The 16,161-nt window shown below is 38.7% G+C and overlaps 1 protein-coding gene across 2 annotated transcripts in view; it reads right to left on the reverse strand.

Annotated features, from left to right (window-relative positions):
- Positions 1–7,347: 7,347 nt before the first annotated feature.
- The window catches only part of ntrk3b (neurotrophic tyrosine kinase, receptor, type 3b), a 131,281-nt gene continuing 122,467 nt past the window's right edge, over positions 7,348–16,161 (reverse strand). For both annotated transcript variants that reach the window (XM_084406053.1, XM_084406052.1), the window contains 2 exons: positions 10,462–10,620; positions 7,348–8,785 (listed from right to left, as the gene is read on the reverse strand). In XM_084406053.1, coding sequence (XP_084262179.1) covers positions 8,600–8,785; positions 10,462–10,620 — 345 coding nt within the window. In that variant the 3' untranslated portion in view covers positions 7,348–8,599. The remainder of the gene's footprint in view (positions 8,786–10,461; positions 10,621–16,161) is intronic.

Consider the following 16,161-nt stretch of genomic DNA (forward strand, 5'->3'; position numbering starts at 1 on the left):
GGCAGTCTGGGCATCTTGGGAAATGGCGCTGATTGAAACCCTCTTGTCCTCTAGTGCTGAAGCCAAGCACCTCAATACTTGTTTATGACGCCAAGTGTATCTCCCTTGCGTTATGCTGTTCTCACAACCCACAAGGATGTGCTTGAGGGTTGCTGGAGCTGCACATTGGTGACAGGCTGGATCCTCTCCATATCAAAGATGTAGGTGTGTTGGAGAGGGCAGCACAGCATGTGTGGCCCTGATGATGAAACTTAACCTGTTCGTTTCCATGTTCCACAGGTCACTCCATGTGATTTTACGCCATCCCACCTCATCCAGCTGCCTTGCTGGGCTTGTGAGACTGCTCTGGCACATCTGGCTGTTTCTTCCTAGCGGCGCACCTCCTTCACCATCAGTTGCCCGTGTTCATATAGTGTAGCCTTTTGCCATGTGGGTGGTGTTGTTCCCAAACCAAGTCCCCCCTGCCATATTGGACTTGCCCCACAATGTCCCTGTGTCTGAGGGTTGCCTTCACTTCTGCTACTTCCGGAGCTGGATCCCATTTCCTCCCAGTTGCTAGGGTCAGCAAGTCTCTTATAAAGGGGTCACGAGACTCCTTGAGTGTCATCTCCAGTCAAGCTTTGGCGCATTTACTGTATACTCCTCCACATGGCTTGATTTAGGCAGAGAGAAGACTCCATTCCCATACAGGCCTATACTGCTAAGGCATCTTTGTAGATGATGCCTTAGCAGGCACTTCCTCACTTGTGCGCTCACCAGCCACTCCAGCCACTCGGCATGGGAAAGTGAGATCTTGTAGATGGTAATTGGCCATGTAAGATGAGGCAGCAACTCAAATTGTAACCACCAAAGCTTCAACTGGAAACGCTATAGTTTATTTATGCATGTATGTATGGTATGTATGTTGCTGTTTTTCAACTTTTGCTGTTGGAGCAAAGGGGAATACAAAAGTTATATTTGCTGTCATTTCAGAGCCTTCCCCAGCAGAGCACTAAAGAAGTGTGAAGTAATGAAAGAGTGCGATGACGTAACACAAATTATTATAGAAAAAAATATGTGGCCCATTCATGTATTTGTCGGATCGTAAACAAACCTGTCATTACTACAACTACAAAAGCTACGTATGCAGATGCCATAGCATTGAATAATATTGCTACATAAAACAAAATGGAAAATTGCCTAGGCCAACATTCAAAAAATTCAACTCGATCAATATCCAATAAATAACACATTTTAGACCACCATGTATAAATGCGTCTTAGTATTTAATTAATTTCCAGCTGCTTCATGAATACAGACAAGTTACCATGATACCACAACATGAAAAAAAAAACATTTCATCTTTCCTTTAGCATTATCAATATAGCACTTGGCAATTGTGATAAAAAATCCATTGCAATCCATTTTCACATTCATCTTCACTAAGGGGGCAGGATAGTCCAGGTAAGGGAGTGATGCCCCCCCAACCCCCCATTCCCCCGCCCCCAGAAGTTTATCCAACTATGATGACTTTCGCTTCTGAGAACCCCAGAAATGTGAAAGGGGTCCATTTATCAAATCAGTTAGCAAATGAGCAATGCATTTTTATATTTTATTTTAAATCACACAAGTGAAGGCATGCACACGTAAGGAACACAGGGTTAAAAGGTGATTGTGCATGGATGTGCGTGCAGTAATGTGATGTTGCCGCAGTCCACACGTCCTCTTTTAGATGGTACACACTCACTGAGCAGACATGTAGTCGAGCTGTCAGACACACACAGCAGGCAAAGCCCCTGAGGGTTACAGCCCTGGAGTGGAGCTCCCATCCCCAGTGCATTCTAATAAGCTCTCGGCAGCCTGACTCTCTGCAAACCAAGGTTAATCTAGGTGTCAACACCTGTCGTCGGAATTGGATATTGCTCTGGGGTGACATGAGCAAGCACCACATACACGTATAGTTCCCCAACGTGACTTTCCCTTTGTTCCCATTTTCCATATTTGGATCAGTCACTGGCTTTGCTCGGTTTGATTCGAAAAATAATAATAATTCCAAGACCCGCCCCTTTATTTACCACTTCTAGAAAGAGTTACACTGAATAAATTTCACACTTGATTACGGTGCAACTGTGTGCAATAATTCATACTATTCTATCATCACTAATCTAGATATATTGTTTCTAAATGGGGTCGTTCTCTTGAGAGCAATTTTCACCTGCTAAACTAAGCATTAAATATGATCATATGATATGCATCAACTGGTTACTTCTGCCAATGCTATGCTCTAAAACTTTTAACACTGTGCCTATGAAAGGGTGTAATGATTGTGAGGTGGAAGTGCAGACAGTTTTCAGCATTACTCATGTCTATGTCAACATTTTAAGAATTTAAAACTACAACGCTGCTAAACAGTTTAGAGATTTGGGATGGAGAAGCATTTTGTTAGGCTTGTCAAAATCTTTCTTGATGTATTTTCCTTTGTCACACTTGATTCAGAATGTTTTTGACTATCATATCATAATTACATTTTTGGTGAAAACGTGAGTTTGACTGTGCAGAAGTTGCGTACTGGCCCGAGTCAAAGGAGCTGCCTCCAATTGCTGCCTCAATACTGGCTTCATACCTGTTATTATTTCATTAATACTAATCTAGAGTGTTCTAAGGTGGAATAATAACTCAAATGTATTACAATCCATATTTTGTTGCGTTTGTGAAGCCAATACTGCATCTAGTGACTGTGAAGGGCCATGCGAGATGTTCAACTTCACTTTCATGTTCATCAAACCATTCTGTCACGAGTCTTGCTGTGTGTTTTGGTGCATTATCATGCTGATACACAACACCCCCACCAGGGTACAATGTTTGAACCATTAGGTGAACATGGTCCTCCAGAATGGCTCTGTAGTCAAGCACAGTAGGGAATGCCATGACATTGCAGCCCAAACCATCACTGATCCACCACTGTGCTTCACAGTCTAGCTGTTAAGCCTCTTTAGGGCTTCTACACTCCGTAACTCTCACGGATGTGGGAATTAAGAAAGACAGTGAAGGTGGTTCATCAGAGAACAATACATGTTTCACATTGTCCACAGCCCAAGATTTGCATTGTTGGCACCAATGAAACCGGCATTTGGCATTGCCATGAGTGACCAAAGGTTTGGCTACAGCAGCCTGACCATGAATATTGACTCTGTGGAGGTCCTGACAAACAGTTTTGATGGAAACAGGAGAGTCGAGGTGAAGTTGGGCAGCTGTTGTTTTATGTTTTTTGGATACAATCCGAGTCAGTACCTGGACATCCCTTTCAGAAAGCTTCCTCTTGCGTTGACAGTTACGCCTGTTGGATGTGGTTCGTCCTCGTGTGGTGGTATGCCGTTAATTACCCTGGATACTATAGCTTTCGATACACCACAAAGACTTGCTGTCCCGGTCACAGATGAACCAGCGGGACATGCACCAACAATTTGTCCTATTTTGAACTCTATGTCTCCTATTATGTTGTGTGGATTGCAATATTGTATGTACAGCTGTGCTATTGCTCTGCTAAATCAACCTTCACACTCTGCTCTTACTAATGTAATGTAAAATAAGTGAAGATTGGCCCCCAGGCTGCGCATATATATAGGTGTGTAACCTCATACACTAAATTGGCCAGTGTTTCAGTTTTATTGTCCAACCCCTGTAGGTTTAGTGCTCAATCTGTGCACCCTTAAAGGGATAGTTCATCCAAAAATGAAAAGTCTGTCATCATTTACTCACCATTTACTTATTCCAAACCTGTATGAATTTCTTTATTAGATGAACACAAAAGAATATATTTTAAAGAATGTTGGTAACTAGACAGTTGATGGGCCCCACTGACTTCCAAAGTAGGAAAAAAATACTATGGAAGTCAATGGGGTCCATCAACTGTTTGATTACTGACATTCTGTAAAATATCTTCTTTTGTTTTCAGCAGTATGTAATTCATATATGTTTGGAACAACTTGAGGGTGATTAAATGATGACAGAATTTTCATTTTTGGTTGAACTATCCCTTTAAGGAACTCAATAGTGACACTGAAACAGCTAGGGTTTACAATGTTCCCTGAAAGCCCATCCTTCATTATGATAACACCATTGACAGGCAACATCTTCATCTGCCTGAAGCAATCACATCCAGCTAAGCTTCAGTGGCTCATACATACAGAGTTCCAGTTAGTGGTAGAGTGTCAAATTCTATCACTTTAAAAGCCATACGATCATCATTTGTGATGGAGAAATGATCCAGTAGCTAGAGTAATCTCTTGTTATCCAGTGGGAACTGTGATGGTTAAATTATTTCAGAACAAGGACGCAACATATTTACAGACTAAGCCCGTATGAGGAACTCCAAGTATTTTCTTCATCCTTTAATTTGCACTTTGTCATGCTCCTTCCATATTGTCCATGTCCATGAATTAAATGTCCAGGTCACATTTCACACCAATCTAAGTAATTTCGTTTCTTTTTTTAACCCTGGAGAACCCAAGAACCCTTTTCTTCTTTGGAAAATTATGAACTATGCATTAAATTACTGCTGTAAGTTCACTGAACACCAAAATATCCACTTTTTAAATTTTAACCCTTTATTCCCTAATTTAGGATTAGGGCCAAATTTGACCCATTGGGCTTTAGGTGTATTAGGATTAGGGCCAAATTTGACCCATTGGGCTTTAGGCGTATCATGCCATCCTGGTACAACTCAACCTGTTCACCTTGAAAGTTGCGGCACGATTTGACTCCATCTGTGGGCTAGCAGTCTCGGCAAACAGCACATCTTCATCACTGGACGAGTCATTGGACGAGTCACTTACTTGGGCAGAAGATTCACCACCATCACTTTCAGGCGGTTGAAACAATTCATCAGAATCGCTATCGCTGTCCAATTCAGGTCCAAAGTCACTATCATCAGCTTCAAGTTGCTCTAATACTTGTCATACAGTGATCTTTCTCTGTTGCTTTCCCTGTCCTGAAAAGGGAGCGGCCATACTCCCTGAAAAGATATACTACTTTATTAGTCTCTGGCCCTGTACTACTGAGGTAACTTATTAAAATATATTATACTAATGAAATTATTTCAAGGCTTTAGCCAAATACAGGACTGTCACCATTCTCCATCAAAGTCACTCAAAGAACCAAAGGGTCATTTTTGACCAGACATTTTTTCAACCCATACACCCAGAGGGTCATTTTTGGCCCATCGTTTTTTTTAACTAGCTCAGAGTCGCTAATTTATCCAAAAAGAATATAAAACGTACTTCTAGGCATTCTGCAAGCTAATACTAAATAGATTAACAAAAAATACACAATTTTACCAACCGCTGGTTTGCTGAGAAGACGATTTTGTTTGGGTAGGTTTCCAGCTCAACAAAACAGCATGTGGTCAGCCATCTTGTTACTACCACTCTGGCACTTGTGAGTTCAATATTCATCCACTAGGTGTCTCTATGCAGGGGCCAGAAGTGGCACTCTGGGCTTTTGAACGTTTGTTCATTTTGGGTAGCAGCAATTAACAGCAGCCAAATTTGACCCCGTGGGTTCTCCAGGGTTGTTAATGCAAAACATTTTTATTTACAGCCTTAAGAGGCTGAAAATTAACCCAATATTGATAGTTTGCATTGTAACATTTTCATGACAAGCAGATATTCCAATAATTGAATACAGTGCTATGCATAAGTTTAGACACCCATGCTAAAGTTGACTAAAAAGAGGAATAAAAAATCATCTTTTGGAAATTGAACTTAATGCCTTAATTAAATACGTTATATAAGAAAATAAGAATAAGAAAAATCCAACCTTTAAGGACACCAATTTTCTTTGTGAATGAATAATGTATCGTAAATAAATAAATGTTCTTCCTTAAAATACAGGGTGCATACTGTAAGTCTGGACACCCCTATGTTAAATTCCCATAGAGGCAGGCAGATTTTTATTTTTAAAGGCCAGTTACTTCATGGATCCAGGATACTATGCATCCTGATAAAGTTCCCTTGGCCTTTGGAATTAAAATAGCCCCACATCATCACATAGCCTTCACCATACCTAGAGATTGGCATGGAGTACTTTCCATAAGATCATCTCTCAATGCAAATCAAACCAGCTATTAGGCTAACTGAAATAAAACCATGCCAATCTCTAGGTATAGTGAAGGCTATGTGATGATGTGGAGCTATTTTAATTCCAAAGGCCAAGGGAACTTTATCAGGATGCATAGTATCCTGGATCCATGAAGTAACTGGCCTTTAAAAATAAAAATCTGCCTGCCTCTATGGGAATTTAACATATAATAGGGGTGTCCAGACTTATGCACCCTGTATTTTAAGGAAGAACATTTATTTATTTACGATACATTATTCATTCACAAAGAAAACTGGTGTCCTTAAACTTGGATTTTTCCTAATTTTTTTTAATTAAGGCATTACGTTCAATTTCCAAAAGATGATTTTTTTATTCCTCTTTTTAGTCAACTTTAGCATGGGTGTCTAAACTTATGCATACCACTGTATATGGGTCAAACCCTAACCCTAACAGAATATAATAAAATCAATATAACAAACTACCATGATGAATAAATGCATTGCATGTATATGTTCCACATTATATTAATGAGAATTGGAGGTTGCATGTGCTTAATTGTCATGAAATGTTACAGTGCTATTTCAAAAATCATATCCTTTTTTTTTTTTTTTTTAAAGCAAAATATAATTTATTATTTCTTTCTTGTCATTTTTGAGTGAAATATATGACCTAGGCATATTTGTAGATGGACATGCTATATGCCTGGATTGCCATGTATTAAGTGTTGACATATATAAAGTATAATGAAATGCGGTAATTGCATAACTTGCAACATTACATTTATAGCATACAATTTTTCCATCTCAGACATGCGAGCATATTTCACATCTAATGGTTGGATCGTGATTAACTGTTAAGCCTGACAGCCATTGCGAATGGCCTTAATTTCAACATGAATAAACTAAATGCACTGCTGAATACATGATATGATTTGCCCAATTTACGTACTTTAAAATGTCTGTTTTATTACAAGGAATTATTAAAATCTTTCAAAGAAATGGCCACATTAAAATACGTTAGCAGCCACAGGCTTTTCCCTCAGATAATCAGTTGTGTGGACCAACCAAGGCTGTTATTCCCACTTCCCCATGCTCAATTGGCCACAACCAATTCCTCTCTCCTTTGCCTCAATAGCAGAAGATGAGGCATATCCAGGCGTCACAATGGATTTCTTGACAGATAGAGTCAAAACTAGGTTATGCCACAAATCTTTGAACAAACAATGGACTGCCTAAACACAACGAACAGAAAAGACTTCATCTGACAAGGTTCTGATATTTATTTAATACTTAATCTAAACATACATTTGAATATGTCGTTTGCAAATATCTGTGGTACTGCAAAGAGGCAAGAGAATCCGTTGACATCGAAATCCTGCTGTCAACAAGATTTGGTGTCGTATCGACAAGCATCTCAGAGAAACAGCCCCTGGAATAACATAGAACTGTTTAGCTACAGACAACAACATGAAATCGTTAACTTTAGATGCGATGGCATTTATCAAATGCTATGAAGATTGCGAAACATTAATTCAAACAGGTGTCCTTTTAGGATCTCAGTGACATCGAACCTTTGACATCGAGTTTAGTTCTTGTTTTACCACATTCAGTTTTGGTGATCAGAAAAAGTACGGCAGCATGGTTACAGACCGTGATGTGTTTTCCCTCAAACAATATTAGAGACCCTGTTTTAATAATGAGCCGCCAAGTGCTCATTTAAAGATACTGTGTGATATTTATGTTCTCTCCTGGCTGACCCTTTCTGAAGAGTAAGTCACAAAATAACCCTTGTGTCAAAAAAGAAATCAAAACACATAAAAATAAGTTAACAGGTTGACGAGAATATAAATGTACAGTATATACAATCAGATACGATGAAAATATATCAACGCTTTAGTGTTCTAAAGGTTCCAAGTCGCCCGCTTAAGAGCTAGAGATCATCAAATCAAAGTTGCAGGAACAAAAAAATAAAGGAGAAAGATGCTGACTGCAGCAGCGGGAAAATAATCAAAACATAATAAGGCTTTCCTCACAATATCCCAGCTGTTAAAGCAGAGCAGAACCAAAGAGCAGCCGTCTTGAAAAGATAATATATCAACAGCACTAAACATGACAGGCACCCATACTTTACCTTCGAAATGAAACAAAATAAATAAAAATATATTCATATATGTGGATATATGCTTATAAAATGAAACACTGAAAATCATTTCTCAAACACAGTGCTGCCAATCAAAGGCAACGTTCTGCTTTCGCCACCACTTTTTAGGAAACGTTTTTCTGTCTTTGTAGAATAATTCTGTACACTATATACTGTACCAGTAAACAAAATGTAAAAGTTTGTTTTTAAATATTTTTTACTTTTTTTATGTATACCCAGTGTATTGAAAAAAGTGTTGCAGGCACTTAAAGTCCATCTCCGACGTGTTGGTGTTTTTACAGTGGAGCGCCGACGCGGGAAAAGGGCTCGTTTGGTTATTCCTGGATTGTGTTCGATTCTGGTGAGAGGCGTTGCACCAGTCTCAGCCAAGGATGTCCAAGTAGACAGGTGTGGCTTTTCCCAGAGCGTAAAGGACTTTCTGAATGTCTTTGATGTTTAGTCGTTGTTGCGGCTCTCTTTGCCAGCAGCCTAACATGAGGTCGTACACCTCCTTAGGACACAGGCGAGGCCTGTCTAGAACCCGACCTTGAGTAATGCATTCAATGACCTGCAAAAGAGAGAGACGCAGAAATGAGCAAATGTCTGGAATTGATTTAGAGGTGATGCATGCAATTTGTTTATGCTATTTCATATGCAGGGTCAAATGTAAGTAATGTTGGACACTGTGACTCGTTGTTTGAGCATCCCGACCAGGGGTGGCTGACAACTCGCTGCTTAACTACCATAGTACGATGCATCGTTGAAGAAATCAAGTAGCTAGTCACGACTGTTTCCCATATTGTTTCAAATTGGTAATAACTTCTTTTAATGAATCTGTTTGAGATTTCGAATTAATGCTAGATGTTTTGCTATAAATTACGGACATGGCATCTGAGGACTATTTCTCATACTTCTCAGTTATTTTGCTTTATTTCCAGATTCAGTCATAGGCTCGTTCTTAAGTCGTTCAAAAACGATGCTTTAAATCTCTTGACAAACTAAATGACGTGCATGTATTCTAATATAAAAGATACAGATTGTACTGATGTCAGTTAGCTTATTTGGCTCAAGATAAGGATTTGAGTCTGCATGTCATGCAAGCAAGAAACTCTTACCACTGTGGTAAACTTCTAACCAAAGCTAGCTTTCGTTCGCGATGCTGTTTTGCGAATGTTCATTGGAACTATGTTTTCGGTAAACACAGACTCGTTGAACTATGCTGATAACGATGGAACTTGTTGCGATCATAGTTGGGAAACGCACCCCAGCCCGATATAGCAAAATTCAATGAAACAATGGTGAGATTTTTGAGACAAAGTCCTTGTTTGTACCATTCCCATAATTCACACACAATAAACTCCCAATAGATTCAGGTGCTGTTTACACAACACCGTTTTTTTAACAAAAAACGAAAAACTTTTTATGTGTTTTGACCGTTCATTTACACGACAACAGCGTTTTGGGTGCCTGAAACCGCAAACTTTTGAAAACGGGTTTCAATGCAAGTTTTTGAAAAGGGTTTCCATGCTAATCTCTGAAGACGATGACATCATGCACATACGTATTACGTGTTCAGTCTATAGTGTTTCATCGTCATCTAATGGCTTGGCAGCAGAATACAGGGTTTTCAGTCGTTTTCGCGGATCCGTGGGAATGGGAATCGTTTTGACAATGGTGTCATCTGTACGCGGAAAACTCAAAGGAAAAACTTCTCCGTTTTAAGCATATTGTTGTTGTGTAAACGTGCCCTCAGTGTTAAGCCGGGTTCACACTGTTGAGCCACGATTTGACAATTTTGTAAATCCTTTTGTGAAGTCTTTGATCGCTTGTTTAAAGTTCGCCAACAACTGATTAATGATCATTGCGATCAACTTTTACCTCAGACGAAATTCTGCCAGTGTCAGAAGTCATGCAGTGCGGCTTCTCTCTTACGATAACAGTCAAATCAAAAACCAATAGGAGCACATGATGATGCAATTGAGACAGCAACAAATCACCACTTTGGGCAGTTGTGGCCTGATTAGAGAGTCTGACTTGTAACCCAAAGGTCACAGGTTGGATTCTCAATACCAGCAGGAAACGACTGATTGTATGGCTAGATGTACTGTTAGCTGCTAACCTGATCTCTGACAGCATGACATGACACCCCTCCAATAGAGATCACACTCACATTCTAAAAATGTCATATTTTTATGTCACACTGACGTTCTAATAATGGCTCCTTTTCGCCATGTGAACATTTACCTCATTATTGGATAACTGAAACCATGGCTGTTTCCCATAGGTGAAGATCTCCCACATAATGACTCCAAAGCTCCACACATCACTCTCTGTGGAGAACTTCCTGTACATGATGCTCTCCGGAGGCATCCAGCGAATGGGCAGCATGGTGTGACCTCCCACCTAGAAGACAGATTACACATCAAGCATTGCTCACACACATCTTACGTGGTATGGATGACATTTCCCTTTCTATGTAATCAAGCTAACAGCTTAGCCTACTACTTTAGCTCTAACTGGTTAAGAAAAGCTCTTTTGAATAACTAAAACAAGATACAGTACATATGTACGTCACAATAACGCATTGTGACGAATTATTTATTACCGGTATATTTTCAGTAAGTTCAAGCAGATTATGCACTGTTGAGTAGGGGAGAGACACTGTTTTGTGTGTGTGTATGTTACGCAGCCCCTACTGATAGAGCACATACACCTACTGTACAAGACTGAACACTAAATATACACTACCATTAAAAAATTTGGGGTCGAAAAGATGTTTGAAATGAATACTTTTATTCAGCAAGGATGCATTAAATTGCTCAAAAATGACAATTCATTTTACATTGTTACATAAATTTCTACTTTGAAACATTATATTCAAGTATTCTGGAAAATAAATATCACTGTTTCCACAAGAATATTGCACAGCACAACTGTTTTCAGCATTGATAATAATAAGAAATGTTTCTTGAGTGGCAACTCAGTTTTAAGCAGTCTTAACTCAGACTTAAGTTACTTCTTTCAAAGATAATCAAATATCTTACCGACCCCAAACTTTTAAACGGAGGTGCATGTAAATATAGTTTTTTTTTTTACTTTGTTCATACTTCAAAATTTAGTACACATTTAGCTTTAACTTTTGACACACTTTATATTTTTATGAGCCAAATCTTACCAAATGTCACTTGGAAAGATGAGGTTGTGCTCAAAAATCTATCAAATTGGTTGGCAAAAATGTAACTAAACTTGGTACAAATATAGTCAAGACTAAATGTAGCAAATTCAGTGTTCAAAACCCAAACCCCAAACAACATTTATTTGGAAGTGACAGAAGACTTTGTGTCCTAACTTTTTATGATTGCAAAACATGTTTATCTGTATTGTGCCTATATTGGAGTTCTCACCACTAGGGAGCTGGTCTTAGGGGGTTAAAGATGCAGTAAGCGATTTCTGAGAAACACTGTTGATTTTTGGAATCGACACCCAAAACAAACAAACCCTTACCCAAAAGAAACACACCCCTCACTTCATTGCACAAGCACAGACAAACAGCTGGCACATCAGACAGCTCGTGTGGATGAATCAGCTTTGATTTAAGAACAAACACCAGCTTACAGTAGCATATCTTGGTTCTATGAAACAGCAAAACCAATGTTACTTATGTATCGAGCAGAAACAAAGCAAGTTTTTAGGCATTCCCGCTCTCTAACGCCTCTCCAGAACTGGAAAATTTTTCCAGTATTAACGCGGGTCCAAAAGGTCTTACCTGATCGTAACCCGATTTACACAGCCAAGACTATGTACAAACACAATATTGGTTTCAACACAGAAACACATACACATACACACACCAGACATCTAACAAATACTCACAAAAGTCTGTTTGGGTGTTGATTCCAATTTTTTAATGGTGCAGCAAGCAAAATCACTTGACCCATTAATACTAATATTTACTATTCTAAATCTTTATATAAAAAAAACACCTTGCTATGTGTACTGTGATAGACTAACTGGGACTAGTCACAGCACTTGCATATTGTTGCCCTATTGTTGGTTTGATAGCTTCTATTGTTCTCCTCAGTTTTAAGTCACTTTGGGTAAAAGTGTCTGCTAAATGATTAAATGTAAATGTAAATGTAAATCGCTTACTTTTACTGCAGCCATAGTTGACAGTCCATCTGAGGACCATCTAAGGACCATCTGGTCCTTAACGAAAGCAACAGACAGAAAGTCTTCTTCACTGCTCATGTGGAACTCTTACAGTTTGTAACAGAATAAGACTTAAACAATACAAAACAGCTTATCGATTATCCCGACCCACTCTGTAACACTTTTCTATGTGAGAGTGTAACAAATAAACAGAACAAATCCTTAGTATTTTTAAAGCAAATAATATATTGATATTATTAGCTTTAATAATGATCTCATGTCCTTGTTCAAGTCCTCCGCTAGTTGAGCCAAATTGACTAAACAATAATGCATTAATTGTGCATGCACTCAGCTTCCACTTAATATGGCTTATTGTCAAATCTATTTCTTATTCATGTCAATTCCACTACATTCATCACGTTGTGCCGGCATGAAATGCCTGTGAAGACTGCTGGGTATTGCTGGAGCCCTTCCAGCTCAGCGTGAAGTTCTCTTTGTAATTACTATTCCCTCTGTTGTTTGCCGTTACATTGATCTTACTTCCGGCTGGCAGAGAGCAGACAAATGAATGTCTACCGCCACATTAGAAATTAGCCAAGAAGGTTCCTGTGACTACTGTCCACTGCATATAGTCAATATCTTATCGGAATCCTTGCAGCCTGTGCTCTGTAAAGGTCTGAGTCAGTTTATTTGTATTTTTGCTCTTGCTCTTATTGCAAGTGCTAGTCAGGAGAGGATGCAAAACGATGGGGTGAACAGGAAGTTTCTGGAAGTTCTTAATGCGGTAACATCTCAAACTGGTAACTCAAGAGGGTAATCAACCAAAAAAAAAGGTCTTCAAATAGTTACTCTGCAACAAGCGTCACGTTATGAATTGTGTAGTGACGTCATAAAGCAATGACACGTGAAATCACACTTTTGTACTGTATCTGGGAGTGGTTGTGTGTCAAAGAACAAAAAGATGACAGACATGCAATACATACTGTATTCAATTAATTTACAATACACTGTATAAAGAATGCCCTGTTACAGAAATCCAATGGAGTGCCTTAATGAGTAATCATTGCTCTATTTGTCATTTAAGCTCTGATATGTTCTCTTTAAAGAAAATTCAGCAAACTAGTGATGTAGTGAAATAAAAAGCTGTTTTATACAGATTCTTCTCATGCCAGTTAATTGCAGTACCCTGCAGTGAAAGCATCACTTTTGTGTTTTACTAAGAAATACTGTACATCTGAAAGCGAGGCTAATTAAAAACATCAATATGTTCGGTCAACCCTTGTAATCAGCAAGTTTTATCTACAAAGACCTCTAAAAATAGACAGTAGTCGCATTTCCATTACCCTTCAAATTGCGCAAATTGAAATTGCGAATTGAAAATACGCCCAATGGAAACAAGTACATTTTGCAAAAACTCCCACATATCGCAAAAAAAGTTTTTACCCTCGCATGAGGTGGTTTTTCAGGCAATTCGAAAAATGAATATTTCGCAAAACTGCGATGGAAACAGTTTTTGCACATTTACAAGTCACCACACATATACTGTATGGCACGGTATGTTTGGATGGAATACGAGACAGGGTTCTTTATTAATCTCATAAAATACCAAAGAATTACGGGAATACTGGATTCTAAACCACAAGGAAATGCCACAATCAAAGACCTTGAAGCAGAAACACTTCATACTTTCCTTGCTATTAATGCTTGGATAACATGCCTATGTCTCCTTCGCTTAAAAATAATGGTGCGGTGGCTGGGATATACAAACCTGCCAACATCCGTTGCCATAATTATTGGAACGACTTATCACGCGAGATAAAAATACGTTTCAGTTGCATAACACCGGTTAATGGAAACGCTGTCATTTCGCAATAGTTTTTTATCGACATTTAGAAAATATTGCAAAAGGTTTGCGCAAATCTGTAATGGAAACGCGGCTAATGTCTTGCACGGTTGTTTGCCATTCAGAGTTAAATTTGAAAAAATGTACAGCAAAATGTACCTCAGTACAACAAAGTTGTGCTATGTTCTATGAGGAAAAAAAAAAGGTGCTATGATCTTAATAACAGACTTACAAGGAGACACGCACACGTCCTGATTCTTAAATAATGCACAATTACTTTCAAATCCCTCATTAAGATGAGCAACTAAAATTGGTTAAGCAATCATTCAAACCACAATCCACTGTATCACCTTGGGCTTTGTGGTTGAGACTAGAGCAATTAGCCTGTCATGGTAAAAAATTGATAAGCCCAATAGGAAATAAACGACTGAAAAAAAATTCTCTCTGCTGATTGACCATATTTCCATTCTGTCAGCATGGAGTGGGTTTCAGGAAGAAGGCAACATGTTTTTATCTTTATTTTGGTAGTTTATAAACTGGATTACTGGCTAGTCTGTGGCTCAGTGGTAGAGGGCTAGATTGGATTATGGGTATGAAGAGCAAAGAAGCATGCTGGAGAATGGATTACAGCCCAGCTAGAGCTAGTCTCTGGGTATTTACAATGTTATACTTAGTATCAGGGGAAGCAGACTCATGCATCCATGACTGATAACAGATTTCTCCAACCATTTAAAACACTTGGCTAAATATCTAGTAGAAACAGATATTAGAATTCATAAAGAAAATACGGGCTATTGAAAGTGATGAAACTGACATTAGTTTATATAAAACAAAAAAAAACAAAAAAAAACAAGTGACAGGGTGACTTGTCCATGTCACTTGTTTATTGTGTGTCATCAGTTATTTGTGGTGAAGACACAATCATTGACAATCTGCAGCTTATTCACGGGATCGAGTCTGTGCTGTCATTTTCCCTGAATCTGTTTACAACCATCAGCGGCTCTAAACAGAGTTATCAAAAACATCTCATGCAAAAAGATACTCGGCAAGCCATTAGGTGGCAGGAAGTCGATGTGCCACTTATAACATCTTGACGAAGGCGGTTGAATTGGTCACTGATGAAAGTACCTCAATCTCTCTTCCAGTCATGCTCCGTTCCTGTGGCCAGACGCTCGAGCGCCCCAGAGGACAACAAACGTCAATATGACTCGCCATGTGTGGATTACGTGCTTGGCAGGATCCGCTATTTATAATCACTTGACACAGTGAACGTGTCCAATGCGGTAATAATTTCATAATCCCTCTGCTTTGTCAATATTGCAGACTGTGCATAAGTGTGCGCATGTGCGGCTGATAAAGATGTTTCTGGCCTCCGTGAGACCTTCAGCTTACGACCGGCTTGAATGCAAAGACTCTCCACAGTCCAATCTCTCCGAGATTTTGTTGTCCTTGCGTTTAACTAGATCTAATAGATAGTTATTGGTATTCCAAAAATGATCTTCCCTCATTTGTGCTTTTTATTGATGGGATTGTAAATGGAACATCATTTTACCAAAGACTTAAAATGTTCTGTCCAGGATGTTTATGCATAACCATAGCAGTTAGTCAAGGTGCAGTCAGTCTTACTTTTCGGTATTAAATTAAACCATTATACGTTTTTATGTAACAGTCTTGAAGAAAAAATTTGATGACTAAGATGTAAGACTATTCTTAGCGATTTATGCAACTGGCCTCAGTTTAATTTCTATAAACAGCATCTTGTCATAATGTTAATGTTACCACAGAAACTAATTTAAACTAATCCATCAATAGAAAAAAAAAGCAAAAGCAAAAATTATGATTACAGTCTTGACACTTACAATGGAAGTTATCAGGTAATGCAATAAACATTAAAATATACAAAACGTAAACATATGTTAAAGTGAGACTAATTGCTTTTCTTTTCAAAGTTA

The sequence above is a fragment of the Rutilus rutilus genome (assembly GCF_951802725.1).
Source record: "Rutilus rutilus genome assembly, chromosome: 3".
NCBI classification, from domain to species: domain Eukaryota; kingdom Metazoa; phylum Chordata; class Actinopteri; order Cypriniformes; family Leuciscidae; genus Rutilus; species Rutilus rutilus.